At 45.2% G+C, this 23,975-nt stretch overlaps 2 protein-coding genes across 4 annotated transcripts in view; one reads left to right on the top strand and one right to left on the bottom strand.

Moving 5' to 3' along the window:
• Positions 1–23,975, bottom strand: part of DDB2 (damage specific DNA binding protein 2) — a 43,069-nt gene that overhangs the window by 17,216 nt on the left and 1,878 nt on the right.
• On the top strand, positions 276–19,789 carry PACSIN3 (protein kinase C and casein kinase substrate in neurons 3). 3 transcript variants are annotated; one of them, XM_065754906.1, is made up of 11 exons: positions 276–395; positions 11,962–12,062; positions 12,422–12,578; positions 13,211–13,446; positions 13,823–13,978; positions 14,422–14,597; positions 15,885–16,005; positions 16,556–16,692; positions 17,250–17,315; positions 17,823–17,983; positions 19,466–19,789. In XM_065754906.1, exons 2-11 carry the CDS (start codon positions 12,009–12,011, stop codon positions 19,579–19,581), a joined length of 1,380 nt encoding a protein of 459 aa, XP_065610978.1. In that variant the 5' UTR covers positions 276–395; positions 11,962–12,008; the 3' UTR covers positions 19,582–19,789. The 3 variants fall into 3 exon arrangements, with proteins under 3 accessions (XP_065610978.1, XP_065610980.1, XP_065610979.1); XM_065754908.1 differs by lacking the exon at positions 17,250–17,315 and having other exon boundaries at positions 278–395; positions 16,556–16,686; XM_065754907.1 differs by lacking the exons at positions 276–395; positions 17,250–17,315.

Genomic DNA, 23,975 nt, shown 5'->3' with positions numbered 1-23,975 from the left:
CACGCAGAGCCGCCTCAGACACCCGCCGTGCCGGGGGGATTCGGCCCAGCACCTCCCGTCCGCTACGAGTGGAGCTCCGAGCCGCACACCGGCCGTCCTACGGCACCGCGCGCGGCTCCGGCTCACCCAGCTCCCCCACTTCAGAGAACCCACAGCACCACCTCCAGCTCGACCCCACCTGCCCGGGCAGGGCCCGTTAATTGGATCACGAGAAGGCGGAGCGGACGGGGCCTCTCCAGAGCTGCCCCGCCGCCACCGGGCTGTCCCCAGCGCCGGGCCCGCCCCGCCGGCAGCTGCTGGGGGCGGGGCGGGAGCCCCCGCGTCCCGCGGCTGAAATAGGGGAGGGCCCGTCCCGCTCGGCCCAGGTGCCTGCTGACCGCCGCGCTACCGGTGAGGTAAGCGAGGGTCGTCTGCCGAGGCGGCTTTGGATCCGTTCTGTGCGGAGCGCCGGGGATCCTGGCGGCTCGGTGGCAACCGCGAGGAAAAGTTTCCGCGTGGAAAGGAGGTGGCTGTGCGGGGCGCTGCCCGCGGGTACAGCGGGGCTCGGCGGGCTGCTGTGCGAGCCGTTGCGGGAGGCTCCAGGCAGAGCCCCGATCAGCCTGGCTGCCGCTCTGACCTTCAGCAGGTGCCCGGCGGCTCGCTCCGGCTGGGGGCTCCGCAGGCTGCCCTGCTCCCAGCCCGCCTCTCTCCGGAGCCGACGCCTCCGCTTTGTGGCGGGGACAGGGGCCCCTTTGTGTCGGCTCCGCGGCGGGCCGCTTCCCACTCTGAAACTGGAGCCGCGGGCTCCGACCGCGCCATGGCTGTAGGGCAGCGCGGCTTTCCTGGGGGAAGGGGCCCCGTGGTGGCCGAGTGGGGGGAGTGGGGGGCGGCTCAGGCCTTCCCTCTGCCGTGAGCAGCGGGGCAGCCCCGGCCCTGCTCTCCTCTTCCTCCCCGCCCGGCGGGAGACGGCGGTCTCGGTGTCACGCAGGGTGCCGGGCTGTGGCACACCGCTGGGGTTACCGTGTCCTCCCCGCCCTGGGCAGGAGGGAGCTGATAAACACGGAGGTATTAGTGAGCGCTCAGTCAGTGATTTGTCGCTGCTCGCAGGAGGAGGGATCTGCCGTCTCCGCAAGACCATCAATAAGTGAAGTTAGCGTGGCCCGAATGCGTTAACCAGTTTCACAACTTTCTGTGCCAACTATGCGCTCTTTGCTTGCCTCATTACTTCGAGCCCTGCGTCTTTCTCGGGTGGGGGGCTGAGGAGGAGGTTGGCTGACCACCTCGGGCACGTGCTTCGGCCTCTTCATCCACGCTGTAAGCTCTGTGCCCAGTGGGTGCTCCTGGCTTTTTGCGATGGACAGAGCCTCTCCCTTTCAACTTCACTGCCAATCTTTGCACGAAGGAATTTCTGATACTGCGGTAATTGATTGTAACGCAGAGCCTCCCACTCCACCCTGGAATTCAGATGTCACTGAGAAGTCACTGAGCCCTGCGACAGCTGAAGTGTTTCTCGGTGTGTAATGGGAGCAGAATGCAGCGCTGCACTGTGTGGGCTAAAATGACAGGGTCCGGCTTACTCCCCACTCCAGGTGAGCTGCTCTCTGGGTGGAGTCAAAATGGAGCTTCTCCCTCACATTACGTAACTGACCACATTCCTTTTTTGGGATGGATTCACCTTTCCATGAGGTGTAAGCTGTACTCTGCAAGGCAGTCTGGTGTTTTTTGTTTTGTGTTATAGTGCCTTGTGAGAAGTCTCTTAAAAAAATTTACTAGATGAAACTTTAAGTTGCAGCTTGGAACGGAATGGCTGTGAGCTGGACTACGTGCTTCCTGCCTTATTTAGTTATGCCCACTGCATTGGATTGCTATATTGGCTCTTTGTGTCTTTTGTTTTTTTCCTTATTCAAGTGTTCAATCTTCTATGGCTTGCTTGCACTTGATTCTGTAGCTCCTGTGAGTACTGTCTCACTTCTCAGGTTGTGAGAAGTGGTAGTGTCACTGTGTCAGCCAGGTACAACTTCTGCCTGGAGCTCCACTATTGGACTTCATTGAGTAAATATGGGTTGTGTGTGGCTGCGCTGAAATGCTGCAGATCTTGGCAAACTGTGTACGTAACCAGGTTGTAAGAGCCTGAAAATCTTCAGGGCCTGACAGAGTTCTTCCCAGGTCAGTGACTGATGCACTTAGTCATTCTGGGTTGTTGTGGATTATATGAGCACTAGTTTGAAACTTCTAATCTTTCCATGGATGAACACAACCTTCAAAAAAAAAAATCTAGAAAAATTTCAAAGCTGCAGTCAGGTATATTTTTAATGTGACTGCTGTTCAGTGAAGATAACTACAAAACTGAGAGCAGATTGGGCATGACACGGGGCATAACTTCTGTTAGAAGCTCTTATTGTACCTCAGGGTGGCACATACTGTATGTGTGTTATTCTGGCAATCTCGAGGGCTGGATGCTATTCTGTTGTTGAACTGTTTGGTTCATGTGATGGCTGCCATCCAGGGATTGAACTGGGGACCTCAAAAGCTAAAAGTATCTGCCTACAGCCTGAGTGGAAAAAACTGTGCTCTTGATTAGAGAGCAATAATAAACTGCCTCTATTTTTTCCATCAGCTGATCAGTAATATGTGAATTTAGGTTGCTCATGAGAGTTCATGGGGAAATGCTTAAACAATAGCAGAGCTGTTTGAGCTCTTTGAGGGGCACTTATCTTCCCAAAACAGACCTTCTGATCAGGCAAGCTATTTTATCACTTATTTAGCATTATGGGTGTAGATGGTGCTGTGTAATAGGGAGCTGTGTTAGAGAGATTAAATAGAAAAAGCCTTAGAGGATGAGAGAAAACTGACTAGTACTTCAGGAGTTTTTCAAAGAGAAATTGGGCTTTAGCTCTTTAAAGAGTAGCAGAAGAGCTCTGCATCTTTAAAGCAGTTCAGAGGCTGTTCAGGAGGCAATTTTTTACCTGCTGCCTTGTGGCATGGTGGTCACTAAGTGTAGTTTAACATCCAAATACTTTCTGGCTGTGGAGGCGGAAACTTTTCCAGCAGATAGTGTGAAGTCAGTGCAGAGAGTCTAATGTGTCCTCTGCTGTAATCGTCCTGCTTTGTTTCAGTGATTGGTATAATAGTTTCATGTTCCTTCAAGCTGAAATGTGGGCTGAGGCTGGGTACTGCTGTGAGGCAATAAGTGTGACTGGCATCCTAATCATATTTCAGCTCTCAGTGGTTGCTCCTGTCAGAATGGCACAATGGAGAACCTTTCAATTCTGTGATGGTTGGAATTAGTTTGTTAAATCTAGTGCTTGTCACCAAGCATTGTAGAATATGTTAGGGGCACATGGGAGTTCTCTCTAGTACCGGAAGCCTGGAACCAGAGGCATTAGGCTTGTGGGGATTTCATATTTTCCTGTGGTAGAGTTGTTCATGACCCGTCAGAAAGTTTTTACAGGCTAAGGGAGTTAGAATTGCTGCAGATAACACAAGTGTTGGTAACTCTTCAGTTCTGTCCATGCTATGAGCATGGCCAAGCTGCGTCTCTTCTGTGTGCAAGAAGATATGGTACTTGCCTCCTGGGCTGCTGGGGACATGGTCAACTTTTTTAGTTGCCTGTAGGTGATTTTCTGTGGGCAGTAACTTCCTTCTCTCCTTCAGTGTCCTTGCTACTTAGCTAAGCTTCTTCTGCTCTTGCATGTGCTGTATGGGCTGCAGCACTGCTGAGTGAAGCTCTGAAATAGGCTTCTGCCTGGCTTTGAAAAGGACAGGAAGCTTCCGTGGAGGACTGGGAGAAGATGAGCATGTTTCACTTCTTGAATGATTGTAAATACTTTTTTTGTTTTGTTTTGTTTCTTGGTGCTTTTTAGTCAGCCCCTTCTTGTATCAGCACTGCTCACTCTGCTGCCTGGAACCTCTGTGAGATCTGGATGTTGACTCCTGCAGGCTTCTACCCTAGCACAAGCGACAACCAAAAAAAAACAAACCAGCTTTTTGAGCTGTGGGATAGGAGCTGCTTCTGGAAGCCATGAGGGGAGGATGGCTGTTTATGCTTTAAAAAAAAAAACAACAAACATTCCTGGTGTGCTTTCCTCACCTGTCAGTTTGGGTTCTGAGAATCAGAAAGTGAAATCTGTATGATTCTATTCTATTGTACTGTGGCTAAGGGCTGTGGAAGCAAATGACATTCCAGTGATGCTCGGCATCTGAAATCTGTTCTGTAATATGTGCTCTCTGCACTGAATAGTGCATTCTTTTGTATTCTCTTGGTATTTTGTTGGTAACACCTGAAATATGAAAGACATTTATAGACTTGTTCTTCAGCTTGGTATCCAAAAATGTACTTGAAAAGGGCTGAAGAGACTGAAACCAAACCTTGGATTCTGTGCCGTTAATATGAAAGTAGACAAAAGTTGCAGCAAGACGCAGTACAGTGATCTCCAGGGAGAACATGTGAAGTACAAACATTCACATTGTAGGTCAGTTCTTAATGGGTGCCCTTTTTCAGCCATGTTTGCATATCTCTAGAGAATACATCAAAGATATAGTTATATTTGGGAATGGACTAACTATGAAGTGATACATCTGCTATAAGCTTCTAGGACCAGGAGATGCTTAGAAGGGAATCTAAGGAAACAAATGTTCTTTCTACTCTACGAAGCAAACAATGCTTTCTTTTTACATGCTTGTTCCCCCCCAAAAAACTCTGTAAAGTAATCCTACGTAACTGCCTGCCAATAGTCTTGCCACTTCACATGGTACTGCAGCCTGCCTTACCCCCATGTTGTATATGTGACTCTTGCCTTATGGTTGCATCTTCATGTTACTTTGACTTTCCCATGAGGAAAAAATTAAGTAAACCTAGCTGTGTTTGGCAAAAGGTGAACAAAAGGACTATGCAGCCATGTAGCAAGGAACCTGTGCAAGCTCAGTACCAGAACAGAGCTACCTGTCCTGTGGCTTTTCTAAAGGTTGCTTCATTACAAACAACTGCTATCTTAAGACTTCTTAATACATTCAAGTAAACTTGATCCTTACTCTGGGGTTACTAGGTGGCTCAATCACAGGAGGAGAATGTTCTGTTGACATGGAGTAGCCAGTTTTGTTTAGATGGGGAAAGAAAAAAACAACAAACACAATTGCCCCATTATTTGCTCTATTCTTCGCTCTGAGTTGGATGAGGATGGGGGTTTGGATCACTGCTGTTCATATAAAATTCTGAACAAAAAGATGCGTACTTAAAGCCTGACTGGAAATGGGAGGACTGTCTTAGCTTGCTATTGTGATCAGAGGTATGTTAAGTTACAGGCAGCTGTTTTACAGGATGGACTGTTGATCTTGTCTAGAATGCAGAAAAAGTGTGACCAGGTCAAAGTAGATTAAATACTAGAAAAACTGTTCATATTTAGTGCAGATTGAGACTGTTAAGAAGAGATAAAATAGCTTTTACTGGAGTTTAAGTTATTTAGGAAGAAATAGTTTCTTTACAACTGTCAAGCGGAAGAGAATGGCAACAAAAGTGAGTTGCTGATGCACGAATTTGCTGGCAAGCTTGGCATTTATTTGTAGACTGATGCAACAGGATAGAAGTAGGCAGTGTGAAAGCAAGCAGCTGAAAAGGCTTGTGGAGTGGGACATTTGAGCTCAGGGGCTCGCGTGGTAGACATGGGTTAACACCTTGCTCTGACAGTGTGAACTGGGAAGCAGGTGAACTGATTGTGTGGGACAGGTCCTAAGCTGTTCAATAAGCTAAGAAATTAGGCTGCTGTAGCACTGTTTCTGGTAGCTCTTTATCAAACTATCCTCTGCTCTTATTGGAAGCTGCCTGTTATATATTGCTGCAGCATGCATGTCAAGATTATTCCACCAGCTGCTGTGAATGTACTAAACAATTGTGGCCTGTTGCTCTGCTAGAGGATGGTACCCCATGGTTTGGCTGGTGATGACAGTGGCACTACCTCTAGATATTTGAGGTTATAAGCAAACTTTCTCATAGGAAGAACAAAATAACGTGGACCTGGATAGCCCAACACACTCTTTTCTCAGTATGAGATAATATTAATAACCAGGACAGATCTGTGTTCCTATGGTACTAGAGATTTCCTACCAACAATGGGAGTAGAAAGCAAAACTTTTCTTGGTGAAGCAGTTTCTGCCTGGTACGGCATGTTGGTTAGGAATCTTAACCTTTAGATTAGCAATGGTGTGTTGGCAGAAGCTTGTCCCGTAGCACTGGCTCTGAGAACTCAGCAGACAGAAGCTGACGAATATGTTCTGTCTGATCATGTAAAAAATTAAAAATAAAGAGTTAAAAAAAAAAAAGATGGGGGGAAGGTAGAAGGTACAGTGGAATATTTATTTGCAGGATACTAGCTGGGCCTCAATTTGGAAGCAACCAGTATAAAAAAGGTGAAACCAGAGAGTGCAGTGAAGAATTATGCAGACATAGAGGAATCATTCTCTCTTAAATGGATGAGGATCTTGTCTGTATTTTAATACTGCCATATAACCATGGAGAACTTTGCTAATGGTCAGCCATGCAATCTCTAGAGAATCATTGTCTTGGAGACAGGCTTCTGTTACAGGCTTGCGCATAGCTGAAGTGACCTTTGCATGCAGTTACTGTTCTGCCTGATGGCTCTCTGACCTCTCCCTGCCTGGAGAGATCATCTGAAGTCTTTCTCAAAACTGCATTAGGCAGCCCTGGTAGGCGTCAGTCCTTAGGGAGTGGCTGGGAAATGCTGGTTTGCTGTCCCTTTCCCAGTCAGGTGACCCTACCAAGAGTGTTATCACAACAGTAGGATAAGTATCTCTAAGGGATGTCTTGCTGGGTAGAAATCATCTTAGGTACACAAGCTTCCTGGAGGATCTCTGTTACTTGATGGTCTCTAGCAGTAAAGACAAACAGGACCCTCTTCAGAGAGGTGGATACACTTGTAAACATTGGTGTTATGTGTTCTAGCACTAGAGAGCATCTTGTTGGACATAGCTCTGAATCAGTGACTACAACAGTTGGGTGCCTACTTGCAGGGTTAGGGTGGCTGGTAAGGAAATGCTGTCCCATGCCTTGTTTCATTCTTTCCATCAGGACCTTCCTAGCACTGCTGTACCGGCAGCAATGCAGTTTTTTTCACTGATGGAGTCATGTGGTCCCTCCTGGCTTCTGTCTGAAAACCAGTTAACAGAAAATGAAGGGCTTTTGTCTGCTGCTCTGTAAAAGAGGCAGTGGTGTTAGTACTTCTATGTATTTGGATTGTTGAGATTGAAATGTTTATTGTCAGTCTCTACTGGAAGTGCCCTGGGAGTGAAAATGAAACCTTTACTGCTGTACAGGAAAGGTGACTTTGGGAAGCAAATACATCAGTTGCTGCTGCTTTGTGGTGTTATTGTCTTCTTGAGGTGGAAATTTAGTTATTAGCAGCCTGTTCCTAATTAAAACTAGGTATTAAAGCCAAGCTAAGCAACACACAGAAATTGGTCCATAATAAAGATCTCCTTCTGCCAAAGCCCTGGTTACTAGATAAATATAATTCAGACTTGTTCCTATGTCTGCCTGAATCCAGTGCTTAAACTTGTACTCAGGAAAGGGGGAAGAAGTTGGGCAGAAGGCCTTGCCTGGCAAGTGAACAAGCTCTGTTTCTGTGGACAAATTCCTGCAGGGCTGCACGCATCAGCCCTCTGAGCATTTGTAGGGCCCAGAGGCTGCTTCTTGGCAAACTTAAGAGAACAGTTGCTTACAGGGAGTCAGTCAAGCAGTGCATAGAAGTGATGCCTTGGGCACTGCAGCCTGGAAATACTGGAGTGTGGTTTAGAGGGAAGAAGATTTTTGTGGTTTACCTGCCTTAGGGAAAAGTTTCTGAAGTTGAGAAGAGTAATTACTATCCAGTCCAGGCACTTTAATTGTGGAACAAGACCCTGTTGTACTAGTGTTGTGTAAACTTGGAACAAAAACAAGTAGTGCCTTCCTATATGTGTGCATTTGAAAGCAGAGAGTTTTAGCGTGGCACCTCGGTCTGAGGGTGGGGAATTATGGTCTGGGATGTGTGACTGACTGGAGTAGGGTGAGATCAGCATGGTTAAATGTAGAAACAGCTCTATTGTGACAAGTGGCATTTCTCTCAGTGGAGCTCAGCACCAGTGAATCAGTCATGAGCCATTCTGTCTTCCTGCAGCTGAAAATAAAGAGCTGCTTTTGAATAACTTACTATGCTGTTCATAAATGAAAGCAGATCTTTAGGGAAGTAGGAGAGGTTTTGTTTTTAGCACTGCTTGCAGTGAAGATTGCAGCTCTGCATAAACCTTATATATATCTGTTTTGTCTATGTGACATTGCTGTTTGTAGCAGTGGCAGTGATGCCCTTGTCTGTAATTCTGCAGAGGTGTGAAGCAACTAGAGATGTGGTTGCTCTTTCTGCCTCTTCAGAGAGCTTGTCTTGCAGGAGCTGCACTGAAGTCTCCAACCTCTTAACTGTGAGATGTGAGCAAGGAAAGCAGGAGGAGAAGAAACGTTCCCCTGGCTGTGCAAGTTTGTTGTTCACCTCTTCTCAGAAGAGGTGGCAGTGGCATCAGAGCGTCTTGGTGCTGATCCACATGTAACTTCAGCTTTATTGCTCATCCTATGCAGGCTCAGTCCACCTTTCTGAATCATGTGGTGGCTTCTGCTACACTGGGCTGTGCACAGGGTAGCACTGCCATCTCCATACTGTGCTGCAAAACAAGCTTCAGGCTTTGGCATGTGTAATGCTAAGCTATTTGCTTTTCCTGGCAAACTCAAATTTTCCCTCGTTTTGGGCTCTTGGCAGCACACAACACGTACATTTCAGGAATAATGAGGCACGAGGGGTGGAGTGGCAATCTATTTGCTCTTCTTGGGCTAAGGGTGACAGCAGCAGCTGTTCTTCAGCCTCTGTGTGCACTAAGTACCTTGCCTATGTATGCATGCAGATCCAATTTGATCTGCTGACTGACGTGGGCTCATGAACTATGTAGAGTCTAGAAAAAGCCTGTCAGAAAAGGGTCCTCCTTATTTTTTTTTTTTACCTTTTTACATCTTTTGGGACTTTTTTTTCCCTGGGCTTCTATAAAGTCTACACAAACATTTTTTTTTAATGTGTATTCTACTGAGTGCTACTTGAGATGTGAAGACTGACTATAGAGATAGTATACTGCTTTTTTTCTTTTTAGTTCTGCCACCTGGCTACTGTGGTAGTGGTTCCAAGTTGATCCTTAAGCAGTGGGATGGTTTGCCACATGATATTGTTGATACTGAAAACTCCTATGAGATCGGAGAAGTTAGTGGAAGAGATGCATCGAGTGTTTCTAAATTCATAGGTGCTACATCCAGCTCAGGAAGCTCTTGTCAACAAATAGTTAGAGGCTTGGAAAGTATGCAGGGAGGCATCATGTATGCTTGCTCTGTTCTCAGAGCAAGGGAAAATACCTGCTTTTGGCCACTGTCTGTGAAGGATATGGGGCAAAAAGAACACTCAGTCTCATTGAGCACAGCTACTATTATGTTTCATAACTTGCTAATCACAGGCACAGTAAACTCAGTTATTTGGATTTGTAACTTGAATAAAATAAAGGAGCATGGCTCACATTTAATGTGGAACTGTGTACAAATTAATTTCTTATATATCTTTAATTCCTAATATCTTCGATTTTAATTTCCAATTTGAACATGAAAACTGCAGAAAGAGTGGATTCAGGTTCCTCCATTCATATGACTGTCCATCGAACAAACAAGCATGCTCTGACACAGTGTTCCACATTTAACCCTGAATTTTATGACTGTGTAGTCAGCCTGAACTGGAACCAAGAGATGGAAGGCATGTTTGTGATTCACCGCTCCCTGATAAAGAAGTGGGGATGAGGGAGAGTGGGAGGGAAGGATGGAAGAAGTGATACAGCCTCCATGGGTTGTAATTAACTGATGCCGCTCCATGAGGAGAAAGCAAGCTTGTTTTTAATTGTGAAGTTAGAGTCCTTTGTTTCATAGACAAAACTCTCCAGACGATGCTTAGTAAAGATGAAGAAGGTATACATCTGACCTTCCCTTCTCCTGAAGTTTGCTATGCCTAAACGTGAAGGCAGTGGGTTTACTAAACCCAGCAGTGCACAGTGAGAGGGGATCAGGCCCCACATACCGTGCCTGGGGAGTGTGTTTATTTTAGGCCCTTCTTGCCTTGGGCAGTTCCCTTTGCTCAGCTGTTGTGATGCTACCTTTCCCGCACACTGCTGTCATGCCGCCCCAATGTTTCTATTTTAACTTTCTCTGGGGCTAGATCTTGTGACACAGCGATCTGGCATCTCTCCTACGTGTTGGAACGTGGCATCTTAGGAGGCACAGTGGCTGCAGCTGCTATATCAGAAGGTGCCCCTCCTAGTAGCTGGCAGAAGGGGGACACCCTTTGCCTACGCTGGGATTGGGATGTGTCAGAACAGGCAGCATCCCTACAGTGAAGCAGTGGTGTCTAACTGTGCCCATCTGTCTCCTCTCCAGTCTGTTTTACAGAGCTTGAGCTCAGGACGTAGTTGCCAGCTTCCTGCTGCTCCCATCATCTCATTTTCAGGTACGTAGCTACTGGGGACTAATGTGCAGTTGCATGCCCTGGAAACCTGTAAGACAGCTTTAGAGACTTCTGAGGGATGGTGGGGAAAGGGAGGATGGGAGCAGCTGGTGGCATGGGTGAAGTTGTTCTTCAGGCTTCAAAGTTCATGCATTTGAGCATCACATCTCATTTAACAACTTGCTTCTGTGACTGGCATTCATCACTTCAGCCTTCTAGAACAGCATTAATGTACTTCCTACTGTCAGGAGGATGAGACTGCAAACAGAGCCAGACTTTCCAGGAGAAATGGAAGAAATTCCTGCAGTCTTTATTGGGGCACTTCATGATGCTGCTTATGGTACAGCAGACATACTGAAAAGGATTTTCAAGATGTTGGAGATGTGGACTCTTGACGTGATTTTCTTCGTCTCTGCTGTGTACTGTGTGGGCTGGCAGAATGACCAGATACCTCTCTGGGGTGTGAAGAAAGCTTTTTATAACTAGGAATGTGCAAGAGGAGAAGTGGCAGCAAAGGACATCTATGCTAGATTAACCCAAGCTTGCCTAGAATGGAGCAGGTTTCTATGTGAGTGTCAGCGCTTCAGTCTCTTTCCATTATTCTTTGCTCTTGCCTGAGAGATGCCAGAAGCTTTCCTCAAGGTATCTGATGTTACACCCTGTCAGGAGCAGAATGGCAGCACGAGTTTGCACAGGGGAATGGGCAAAAACACTTCCTACCTCCGTGCCTGGATTTTGACCCTAGTGCACTGGTGGGCTGTACCAGCACTACAGAGATTTCTAGGGGAGTGGCATGGCTGGGTAACTGGCATGCCTGCTGCAGTGCCATGTGGCTGAATTTGCCTCAGCACATTTCAGTAGCTCTGCTTGAGCCCAGTTCAGCTGATGGCAGTTTGTAGGGCTCCTCCCCATTCAAGACATGCCTGCCTGCTGACTGCCCAGTATCATTATCTCCAGTTAGCTGTGATATTGATTCTCACACTGGGAAGCTGGAGCCATCTCTTCTGGTAGACTGCTTTCAAATAGTTCTAGCGACCTCAATTTCTGCAGCTTTTGCTACCCTTCTGTGAGCCTTGGTGAAGAGAAAAAACTCTACAGAAGTGACTGCTGCTGAGAAGTATGGATTCACTGGTATCTCTGGGATCTGTACAGCTGAGGTTTGGCAAGATAGTCCTCTGCAGTGTTCTTTATAGTCATGCTTTTGGGCAGCCAAGGAGGCCATTCCTCTGCAGAGGGGGAGATGGCAGGCAGGTTCAGTCTTGGGCATTTCTGACATATAGCCAACTGCTGCTGGAGGTGCAGTAATGGCAGTGCTTGCCTGCAGGACACTGGGACTTCTCTAGCTAAGTCATGGAGCACTGTGGCCTCAGCAGAGGTTCAGCCAGTGTTATATTAGACCTTTTTTTCCTTCTCTCCTCAGCTTAACTAAAATCTGCAAAAATTCTCTGCTGCAAGAAAACGGGTGTGATGTCATCAGAAGATGATGCTGGTGGGGAAGCTCCCGAGGGAAGCTTCTGGGAGGTAAGGGAAGATAACTGGGGTGTGAGGGAGGTAATGTTGGAATGTTTTTACCTTCCACCGTAGAATTGAAGGTTTTGAGTTTCATGTTTATGAATGACATGCTGCTTTTAGGGAGTAGGAGAGAAGAAATGCAGGGAGGTTCTTGTTCAGGTGATACTGATCTGAGCTGTGAGAGGTAAGCAGAGCATCTCTGCTTACTGCTATCACTGCTATGCTTGTCTGAGATCAGAGTGCCAGAGGCAGGTCTGAGCCCTGCTGTTGCTTTCAAGAGGGCCCTTTCAGTGTGTGCTTGGCCTGCTGGTATCTGTTCTGAAGGTGTGTGAACATGAGTACAGTATAAATGTTTCGTGAAATTTCAGGCTGGAAACTACAGGCGGACAGTGAAGCGGGTGGATGATGGCTACCGCCTCTGCAATGACTTAATCTCCTGCTTCCAGGAGCGAGCCAAAATAGAGAAGAACTATGCCCAACAGCTAACAGAGTGGTCCCGAAAGTGGAGGACCAATGTGGAGAAAGGTAAATCTGTCACGTTGGGCTGCAGGCGGGATGTAGTAATTGTACTCTGTTCCTGGAGTGGTCTGTCTTACCGAGGTGAGGATTTTTTCTTGTGGGGCAGGGTTCCCACCTGCAGGGAGGGAGGTGAATTCTCTGACTATAATTTTTGTTTTGTACCATACCCTTTCCTTCACTTTGAGAAGGAATGCTTCTCAATGCTGTTAGATACTCTGGTTACAAAAAATGTTTAATCTGGTAAGTCGTTAGCCAGTCCAAGGCTTAAATCAAGCTGCAGGTCTCCCATTTTAAGAATAGCTCAGCTGTCACCCATTCTTCTCCTCCAGTCAAAGAATAACTACTAATGCTGTGCTTCAGTGGCATTGGGCTCACAAACTGAAGCTCAGACTAGATCGGTGAAGAAAACTTCATACAGAAACTCCCTTGCCAAGACCCTACCTAGGGCAGTGAAGGCTACTCATGCCTGTGACAGCTGGTCTAGATGCTGATGTCTATGCTGACTTGTGATGTAGTGTTATGGAGATGACCCCATAGAGATGCACATAGGAGAAAAGGAATATTTCTTCTGTTATGTTTTAGGTTTTATTGTCTGTGGGCAGGATGTATAAGTGCCCCTCTGGTGTTTGTTCTTGCAGGTCCACAGTATGGTACTCTGGAGAAGGCCTGGCATGCCTTTTTGACAGCTGCAGACAAACTAAGTGAGATTCACTTAGTTGTCAGGAACCACCTGGCTGGTGAAGATTCAGATAAGATCAAGGCCTGGCAAAAGGAGGCCTACCACAAGCAAATAATTGGGGGCTTTAAGGAGACAAAGGATGCAGAGGATGGGTTCCGGAAGGCCCAGAAGCCCTGGGTGAAGAAAATGAAAGATGTAAGCAAAGTGTGAATGGGGAAGAAGGGATGAAGGTGGTCCAGGTGGCTGCCTGATTGCCATCCAGGCTAGTAGTTCTCACAGAGAACGCCTGGGGAGGGATATCTTGTTGGTGTCTTGGTCTTACAGCTTCCTCACTTTGTGAAAAAAGCTTTGGTAACAGATTTGGTGCTCTCGCATGGCAGGTTAGCATAAAAGAAATCATTTGGAGGTACCTGTTTCCTTTGGAGCATGGTTGGCTAAACACCAAATTGGCATTTCTTTTGGTTTGTCCTGAAACGATTGCTGCTGACTGAAACAAAATGTTAACATGTTCTCTCTGACAAACAGGATCTCTGTGGTCAGAATAATGACTTTCTCTGCATCACTCCTACAGGTGGAGGCTTCTAAAAAAAACTATCATGCAGCCCGGAAGGAGGAGAAAACAGCCCATACAAGGGAAAATCATGCCAAGGCAGACTCCTCTGTCTCACAGGAGCAGCTGCGCAAGTTGCAGGAGCGTGTTGAGAAATGTACTCAGGAGGCTGAGAAGGTGAGTGTATTGAATAGACGTGAGTCACAAGGATACTGCTCTCAAGGAGAAAGCATTGGTTGTATTATCACTTAGTGATGGCGCTCCTGCTAAAGGCATGCGGGAGGTGAGGTCTTGTTCCAAGACTTTTAGTGAGTTACATTGAGATATCAGCACCTAAGACTGAGCAAGGACTCTATATCTTTGCTACTGGGTAAGATCTCACTAATAAATACATAAAGAAGAAAAAAAGAGCATGTGATGCAGCATCTACTCACTGAAGATGTGGATACGCAAAGTGGGTGGCTTGTCTGCCCATAGGAGTCAAAAGTGATCCCTCTGTGAAGGAGGAATGGTAAGGAAGGAGGGATTTGTCAGGGGTGATTGGGAAGTGGGAGGGTCGCAGGTTTGACTTCCAGGCAACACTTATAACTATGGCCCTCTTTCCTCCTGGGTTGATACAGTGCAAGGATCAGTATGAGAAGATGCTAGAAGAGCTGAACCGTTATAATCCCCGCTACATGGAGGACATGGAGCAAGTGTTTGAGGGCTGTCAGGAAGCAGAGCGCAAGCGACTGTGCTTCTTCAAGGAGATGTTCCTGAATCTGCACCAGCATCTCAACCTCTCCACCAGTGAAAGGTACCAGGCCTTGCACAGGAGGGAGGCCTGCTGGACTGTGGTGCCCTTGGCCCTGGCAAGGGGTGCTAATTCTAGTGTTTGTGAAGGAAGTTGTGTCAAGCAACTTGCTTGTTCCCTGTCACTTTGGTCAGAGGACTGGCATATTCTGTCTCTTCAGACTGACCAGTACATGTTCCCCAGGAGAGATTCTTTCTGTCTCTGAACCCTTCTAGTACTGTCCTGTATGTGCTTTACTCCAAAAGTAATGCCTTCTATTTATTTTCAAAGAAACTACATCAGATGCTATAAGACTGTTTGGTAGAGCAAATTCTCAGCTACAAAACATTGTTTTTCAATACAGCTATCACCATTAGCTATGTTTTTTTTTTTTTTTGCTAGCAATAAACAAGTCTGCATGCCATGCTTGTTCTTATATTAAAAAAAAAAAAGTCAGTGGAGGTGACCTGTTCTTGCCATTGCTGAAATGTGCTGCCTACCACCTCACTGTGGTCACATCCACTGTTCTGTCTCCATAAATGTTCTGCAAGCATTGATGAATGTCAGTGGGTGCTATTTTTTTTCCACATGGTGTTCAGTGACACACTTTCCCTTCATATGCACTTCCAGGTCAGATGCTGTTTTGTCAGACTGCCCCTCTGCTATCATCTGTCTCATGGCAATAAAATATAATGGAATACTGGCAGGAAGATTCAACCTCTACTGCTGTGCTACCAATATCTACCTCTGATATTGTAGGTTAACACAGTAAAACAAGAGGCATTACTTTTGGAGCAGCCTCCATCTTGCTACCTGTAATCAAATTGGAGGATTTAAATTGTTACCTTCCAGTATTTGAGCAAAGGCACCCATTCTGCCCAGAGAAGAGATCTGGTGGTATAAAGATGAACATGAGCCTACAAGTTCCCATTAAATAGGGATTATGCAGTGGGGCTACGTAGAACCAGGCTCTTCTCACCTCGTGTACACTGAGGTGAGGGCAACAAATCTGAGCTATTTCTATTTCTGTGTGAAAGAATGTGCCAGGCTCTTTAAATGCACATCTGCTACTTCTCAGCATAGCTCATCAAATGTTAGCTGTTGCCACACCAAACAATTTATACTGCTTGCCGTGCTCTTTCATAAAGGTTGCTCTCTTTCCCTAGAGATGAAGAGCTATTACTCTATCAACCTTAACTTTGTGGGATTTAATTATCTGTGTAGCTTGCTATTCATGAAATTAATGCCTTTTTCCTAACTAAGTTTTGGGGATCTACTGAGGGACTGATGGCTGTCTGTTCTTGGTCATAGCTTTCAAGCATTGTATCGAGATCTCTATCAAGTGATCATGGCTGCAGACAACCAGGAGGACCTGAAGTGGTGGCGTAACACTCACGGGCCAGGCATGGCCATGAACTGGCCTCAATTTGAGGTAACATAACATTCTCGAGTGTATTATTTCTTGCCGTCAGTTTTCATGACATTGGTGGATTGCTAGTTCTGTGCTGGAAAGACAGACAACAGGCAGGTCTCTTTCCCCTTCCAAGTCTGAGAGTTGGCATTTGGTTCCTTTAGGCTAACTTGTGCTAGTGTCTCTGGTATTGAAGTGAAATTTCATGATCAGCAGGCTCAGGATGCTAGGTTCTTCAGAAACTTCAGTTTCTTGCAGTCTTTTTGCATAAAGGGATGTTTACAACTCTGCTGAACTGCAACTACTCCAGCTTATCTGGCTGCAAGAGCAAGGAAGAAGAGATAGTGCTCAGGACCTTGGAATAAGCTCCAATTTTAACTTGTCTCACAGGCCCTCTTGTTGCATGCTGGAATTCAATAGGAATGAGCCTGTTTGTCTGCAAGGCCAATTGACTGATCTGCCACAAATGAAGCATGACCTGGTGTTCTTGTTTCCTTTCTGTATTGGTCAAAAAAGATGCCTAGAGCTTTTTTATTTAATGGCTTGATAATATTGCTTTTCACTTGAACAGGAATGGTCCCTTGAAACACAGCGGCCAATCACCAAGAAAGAAAAGAGTGGTAAGATGGCTGATGATGTCACACTGACCAGCATTTTGCCTACACGAGATGGTGTTGTTTCACAGACTCCTCTGCAGACAAGGCAAGGGTAAGGGCTGAATTCTGGGATGCATTAGATTAGGAAAAATACAGTTCTGCCCAGGATCATTAGTTGGATTGATAGGAGTTGGATTGATAGGAGTGACCTCTTAACTTCTTGCCTTGGGCAAGTTCCCCCAGAACAGCAAATACAGGACAAAGTAGTAAAGGAGATTTTCTGAGAGCTCTTCTGTATGCTATCACTAGGTGCCTGCCTTAAGATCCTTCTAGTGATGAGATCTGGTCTTATTCCTGCTTATCCTAGGCAGGGTAAGGGAAGTTAGAATCTGACAACTTTGTGAATTAGCTGTACCATTTCTTAAATGTGGGCATGTTTGTGTTTTTGGTTTGTTTTTTTTTTCCTAATATAAGTACTGCCTGACAACTCCCTTGTGACAAAGCAAGCAGGATAGGGAAGAGACCACTGTCCTATTCTGCCACTAGCATCCTGGCCTTCAAAGGGGAACTCTGGCATAAATGAACTGGGCAGAAAAGAATGGGAATATAAAAGTGTATCAAGGCCATTTCAGTCTAATGGATTCAAGGGCCCTATTTGCCCATCTACAGGTCTTTCTATCAAGAGGAGCAGAACAGCCTCTTCTATGACAGCCTGAGGGCACCCACATTTGTGAAGTTAGTATGGAATATAGCCTCTTCAGGGTTTTTGGGTTCCAGGTGTTTGTCCTCTGCTGCTTTTCTCCTTTGCTCTTGCTTCTTGCTTGGAAAATAACATTCCAGCCACATCTGTTCAACATGGGAGATGTGGCATTTTCCTTCTCTGTCCTGTTCTTAGCTGGAATAGCTCCAGACGCAGCTGGGCTCTTCATTAGGACTGACCTTCCCTGAATGAGAGGGTCTACTAGAGTAGGATAAAGGCATAAAAAGTGTATATATGGAAATACTGTGAGAATGAGTCTCCCTCCTAGCCCTTAGGGCCCTAATGTTGCTATGCTTTCAACCAAATTTAGTGTCCTCTGGGATCTCACTTCCTGTTCACCCTCACTTGGCTACTGGGTCTTTTGCACTTAGTTCTATAGCATAGTAGTGTCTGAGAGGTCAGAATGGTATGTGCATTAAGGAGTATGTGTGAGAGACAAGTCTAACTATCATCTTGTTTCTTCTCTGCTTCCACATGTGCAGTGGAGGGAAGGAAGATATTTCGGAGTGGTCAGATGAGGACACTCCAAAGAAGTGCCTGGATGCCAATGGGCATGAGGAAGATATAAAGGTACCAGGTGTACGGGTACGAGCACTGTATGATTACACAGGACAGGAGGCAGATGAGCTGAGCTTTAAAGCAGGTACAGAAGCACTAATCTCTTACTAACCTTTTGCTATCCTTACTTGGGCTGAGTGAATAATTGAAACACTCCTTAAGAACTGGATGTTATCTTGAAAACTGACAGTTATTGTACTCCTTGTGAACTGGCCCACTGTCAACTAATGAGGCAGATAATACAATGGGCAGTCTTTTAGATTTTAGAACCATGAGACCCCCTCAGAAGTTTGCTTGAGTCTTGCTTGTGGTATAGGGAAAGCAGCAGACCTGAGTGGTGAAATGGATCCCTCTTGCCTCTTCTTTAGTGCAAGGTTTGCATTGTCCTTTGAATTAACTAAAGATGAATGTTTTGGGAGAAAGCCTAGTTAACTGATGTATGCTACTGAAGACAGAGTTCAGCTGGCAAAAAAAATTATGCAAAGCATTGATCAAAATGGGTATCTTGCCTGGAGAGCCTAGCTTCCAGCAGAGGACTGAGAGGAAGTAAATGCTAAAGCAAGTGGACTCCTTCAATTTTTAGTACATTCAAACAAAATTTAAGAAAGGACAATCTCCAAATCCAAGAGAACATCTGGATCTTAAGTGTCTCTGATCTTGCTTGTTTTGTCTTATGTTATCTCTGCTATACAACTCCACAATATACCCCTTTCTATAAAGGCAGGGTAGTCCTACAGTAGCAGAGGTTTGTGTCCAAGGCTCCAGTATCTATGCTGCAGTGCAACCATACTAGTAAACTAGCTACTAAACACAAACTTTCTATGAAATATATTATAGTATGTGCGCTCTTGAACTTGCTTCCTTGCTTTCTTTTTCCACCCAGCAGATCTCGTAGTTAAAAAGGCATGCCTTGTTATACTGTTATCCATCTTCTGAATCTGCTCTAGCAAGCATGGACCAGTAGGGCTTAAGCTTAACAGCAGATGTCTTTCCTTCCCAGCCTCTACCAGTGTGGGATGCTCTTAATGATGCAGAAGAGCTCTCTTTCTGGCACATATATGGCTCTCCTGCTGATGGAGATCTGCCCTTCCCTGAAGTAGACATGGGGAGGTTAAAACTCCATAGTCTTTCCTGGTCATAGGCTGGGAAACAAGTTGATTGCATGCCTTTCTGGTCAAGCCAGACAGTCTATCATGGAATAGACATTTTGGTACCTACCAGCCAGAGCTTAGCAGCTTCTTAAATTTATTTCCCACCTGCTACAGAGGAGCTAGTGGAAAAAAAACCTGTTCCCTTTGACTTCTAAGTACTTTCCTCTGGAGAAAGGAAATGGAGTAGAACTACTGGGAACAAAAAAATCTTCAGTTGGCCTAGGGAATGGTACTGATCACAGCTAATGAAGAGGTCATTAACTCTGGACGAGATTAAACTGATACTGAGTATGATAAGGAGGAAAAGGTGGTGATTCAGACCAACAGGTTTTTTTTCCTCAGGAGAGTTCACAAAAAAAGCAAATGCCATGCTATCTTTTCCAAAGCTGCTTCCTAATAACTGTCTTTACTTGTAGGTGAAGAACTAATGAAGATCAGTGAGGAAGATGAGCAGGGATGGTGCAAGGGCCGACTTCTCACTGGCCACGTTGGACTCTATCCTGCTAACTATGTTGAGAAGGTTGTCTCATGATTGCAACTGCCCTGCCAGTGTCTCACATCCATACCAGCATCTCCTGCAGAGGTCACTGGGTCACTGCTGGTCCAATCCACCTCTGCAAATATGTCCAGCAACTTCTGGACTCTGAGGGCCTGTATTCCATGTAACTAATGCTTCATTTTAAATGCCTAGACCTGTAGGGATTTTCTAATAAATAAACAAGGATGAATAAGACTACAAAGACTGTGAGAACTATAGGAATATAAAGTACAGAAGGGAACAGCTCCTCTTGACTTTCACTCAGTGAAGGGAGATGCATGACACATGCAACTCTTGAAAATGGATGAAAGAGCTTTTTAGTTTCTATGCACATACCACCATAGGGTGGTAGGGGCTGCCCTGCCCCCAAGCTTCCTGTTCAAGGAACTCAGCATGAGCAGGGCTATAGAGAACTTCTACTATTCCTTCCTCTTTCTTGCTCAGATAGCTGAACTGACAGTCTGTGTACTCTCAGATCTTTCTGAAATCTTCAGTGTCCTTCACCTGCAGGCTTTCTGACTCCTGTGGTAAGGCAGCTGGCATAAGTGATAAAGCTTTAAAAGCCTTTCTGGGGGAGATTCAGGTTGGACAGTAGGAATAACTTCTCTGAAAGAGGGGTAAGGTGCTGGAACAAGCTGTTCAGGGAGGTGGTGGAGTCCATCACTAGAGGCATTCAAAAAACATTTGGGTGTTGTACTGAGGTGCATGGTTTAGTGGAAAATATTGGTGACAGGTGTACAGTTGGACTGGATGATCTTGGAGATGATCTTATGTGATTTTATGATGCTAAGTGTGGACTTCCCCTCCTGCTACCCTTCAGTTTATTGGGATAACACCAGGAATGAATGATAATACAGCTTAAGGACAGGAGGCTTCTGCCTTGCATGATCAGGCTGTTCATGCTAACAAAGGTGTGGTTGAAGTGTCTGATAGGCCAGAAGAAAGTCATCCCATCTGCTGTATACTTATGTCCAGTTAAGAGGTCTTCCCTTGCTGAATAGCAGTCAGACCTTTGCCTTTGTCCTGTCTTTCTGCCCTTGAGGCTGCTGAAACAGTGGAGTCTGGATCTTACTGCTTTTCATATTTTTTTCATATTCAAACAAGGATTTGCCTGAACATGGGTCATGGGCATGTTTGATACACAGTATTCCCAAGACTATGAGAAAATGCAAAAGGAGAAGCAAACATGGTACGAAACTCAATAGGCTAAAAACTGGCTACTTATTGCATCTGATAGAAGTTATTGCTGAGATGCAGTGTGAGCTTGTAGCCTCCTGCAGCATATCTCTTGTTCCGAGTTGGCACATGTGGAGAACTTTTTTCAGTTAGACTCAAAAACCTCAGCCAAGCCTCTGCCAACCACACAGGGACTAACAGCTGCAGAGCTCTTCGGTGATGATGCAGTCTGAAATTCTAAGTGAACACCTGGGAATAAATAACTGGAAAATGTTAGCAGCTAGTGAACCAAAATGGGTATTTAGCAATTGTGGACTGAAAAGGAGGTGGGCATGGACAGATTTTTAATGCTGTTGGTGAAATTAGAAAGCATCACAAAGATCTTGGTGCCTGCCAGAGACCATAAATTAGTGCATCCAGTATGCTATAAAAGACTGAAATGGTGTGCTGTGGCTAAGTGGTGGTGTTCAAGGCATCCTTTGCACTGTACCTTCACAAGGAAGGAGAAAAGGATGAAAATCAAAAGGACATGGCTAAATAGGCAGTTGGCTCTGAGCTCGTAATATCACTTCTCAGGAAAAGAGAAAAGTAGTTGGAGAACTAAGCAACAGCCACTAACCAAGACTGGATTTAGCTGTGACTACCCATTATTCTAGGCCCAATTTTAGGAGAAATCACTAAGCTTATGCAATCTAAGAATATCAGTGAATAAGCATTTGCATTTAAAGATCTAGTCTCTTTTAGTATCATATCCCATGTAAAGTATCAGCGTGTTGTACAGTAATAGTATGAGTTCCACTGGTTGACTCCCAACTGAGTAACTTGTTGCTGTTTTGGTCTAACACATATGAACCTGAAGACAGCATGTCTGCCAGACCTGTGAGATAAGAAACAACAACAGTTAAGAATGAAACTATGTGACCTGTGCTATGATAAATAGAGAAATTGACCTTGTTAGTGTAGATGTTTTCAAACACTAATACTAGCAATACTAGCCTTTCAGATAAGGTCAAAACAAAAATCTGAAGGGGGTTACAGAGGGAAAGGTGGAAGCTTGACTTCAATTCTAAGTTGAGTTATAATTAGGGGTGGCAGTAGGTGGGTCCAGAACTGGTGGTAAGAATGGAAATGGCCAGCAGGCAGGACCCCTGGTTACAGTATAAACAACCTGAAATTCCACAGGACAAAGTCTGAACAGATTTGTTTGTCCTAGGAAAACATGACCACTTGATCATAATGGTCTGCTTGAAGGTAGCCAGAAATAGTGACACGTCATAGATTATATAAATGTGTCTCCTAAAGAATGTTTGCACATCAGAAATTCCTGCCAAGAGGTGAATTAATGGACAGGAGAAAACATATGAGGAATGAAGAATTGCTCAGCTGCACTGGACTTCATAAATTTTTGGTATGGCTCTTAGTCCTGGGTATTCAAACCCAAATGGAATAGAAAAGAAAGCCTGTGTCAAGAAATTCCACAACAGAAGAAAAAAAACAAAATAACAAAAAAGAAAAAAAAGAAAATAGCCCTTAACAGTCTTGTATTAAAGTAGTAGCTCTGCCTGGAGACTTAGTTTTCTATAGGAGCAAATGCAGGTTTTGTTGTTACTTTGTTTTTAAGTGTAAAGGCTTTAGCTGAAACTTGTTATCCATGATTTTGAGTGAACAGAGATGCATGTGTGAACTAATTGTGGTGCCTGAATTCCACAAGTCCAGCAAAGCTTATTCTTTCCCTATACTGTCTGTGGAAAAAAACATACACCTCTTTGTCTAATGGGCAACACAGTGACAACATTAGCTAGTCACTTTTTTTTTTATGAAGCCCTTCTTGTGAAAAGCTTGCACAGCTGGGCTTGGCAGATAATTCAGTTCTGACATCTTCCTGGGCAAGAGCTTTTAAAGTATGGTGCAAAGCTTGGATTTTGATGAGTTTTTCTAGGAAGAAGTTAAAGATTTTCTATGGCAGATCACACCCATTTCCCCAAAGCAGAAGCTGAGCTTGTTCAGCATATTAATAACATTTCTGTCCTGTAGGCAGAATCTGTCTCTGAGCCTGTAGTGTGTACAGACCAGCTGTGCTGTATGATGGCAGCTGAGCTGTGGTTAGCCTCTAACCTTTGGTGACACTCCCACAGCCCTGTGTGGAGCTTGAGGCCTTTTGTGGTTCAGTTTACTTTCCATCCCATTTCTCTGTTTCACATCCTTGTGGCTGGTTTGCCACACTGAGGCAGGTATAAGTAGGTGTCAGTTCTGCACAAGGATCCCTGAGCTGTTAAAAATCATTCTGAATTCACTTTGCTCCTGTTCTGTTTGCAGATCTAGACTAAGGCTGCAGTTGTTGGGTGCTCAGCTCTATTTCAGGCATGTTCTAGCTGACTAAAGTGCAGGCAAACTGCACAACTTAGGGTTGCATTTCCAGATCTGCTAGTGTTTTGTTCATGGGCAAGAGGCTGCAGAATTCCTCTCTGTGAGGAGAGTAATGCCTGGAGTTAAAATGGGCTTGAACACTGCTTCTTGCACAAGTAATTGCTTCTGGGGAACTGCATAGAGACTGGCAGGGATGCTCCATGTTGGTCATGGGGCTGAAACTGAGATATGCCAGTACCATCACAACTCCAGCTTCATCCATGGAAAAATGGCTGGAAAATGCACACTATATGCAGCCAGGAGCTATTGTGCACAACAGGCAAGAATAGGAAGGGTGGATGACATGAGTCAGCAGTCCCTTGCTCTAAAATAAAAGAAAGGAGGGAAAAAAAACTGTGACCAAGTGGTGTACTGCCATCCAGTTTCAGACTACAAGGAGCCGGAAAGTTCAGGGGCTGCAACGGCGTGAAACTGTTTATTAACTCACCAAAGAGCAAACGGGATGAATGTGAGAGGATGGTTCTGGACAAGATGAGGAAGGGAGGGGGTGGGGGCAATGGAGTAGCTGGAAAAGATTGACTGTTTCTCTATTGGGATATCCTGACTGCAGCTGAATTTTTACAAAAGAAATTTCAGACCCGGTCACTTTCTCAGTTGCTTTTAACATATCCATTTTACTGTCTGGGGCATCCTGCCTATCTGACAGGTAATCCTACTTGCAGAGGTTCATGGTTTGTTGTCAGTCTCTCAGCTTAAAGTAATTACAGCTGCAGCTTGAGGCTTCCTTTCTCTTGAAGCATTGTAGTGGTCAGCACCTTTCCCCTGTTAAGTGCAGAGACCCATAA

The sequence above is a fragment of the Cyrtonyx montezumae genome, unplaced genomic scaffold (assembly GCF_038088225.1).
Source record: "Cyrtonyx montezumae isolate F1298 unplaced genomic scaffold, pur_monq_1.0 scaffold_10, whole genome shotgun sequence".
Classification (NCBI taxonomy): Eukaryota; Metazoa; Chordata; class Aves; order Galliformes; family Odontophoridae; genus Cyrtonyx; species Cyrtonyx montezumae.
The sequence above is the reverse complement of the archived record's forward strand: the minus strand, read 5'-3'. Positions and strand labels throughout refer to the sequence as shown.

Bases quoted from the DNA above. Each gene is read 5' to 3' on its own strand.
- PACSIN3 (XM_065754906.1), top strand. From the start codon at position 12,009: ATGTCATCAGAAGATGATGCTGGTGGGGAAGCTCCCGAGGGAAGCTTC. The intron at 16,006-16,555 runs GTAACATAACAT...TCACTTGAACAG, and splicing joins TGAACTGGCCTCAATTTGAG to GAATGGTCCCTTGAAACACA. The intron at 17,984-19,465 runs GTACAGAAGCAC...CTTTACTTGTAG, and splicing joins TGAGCTGAGCTTTAAAGCAG to GTGAAGAACTAATGAAGATC.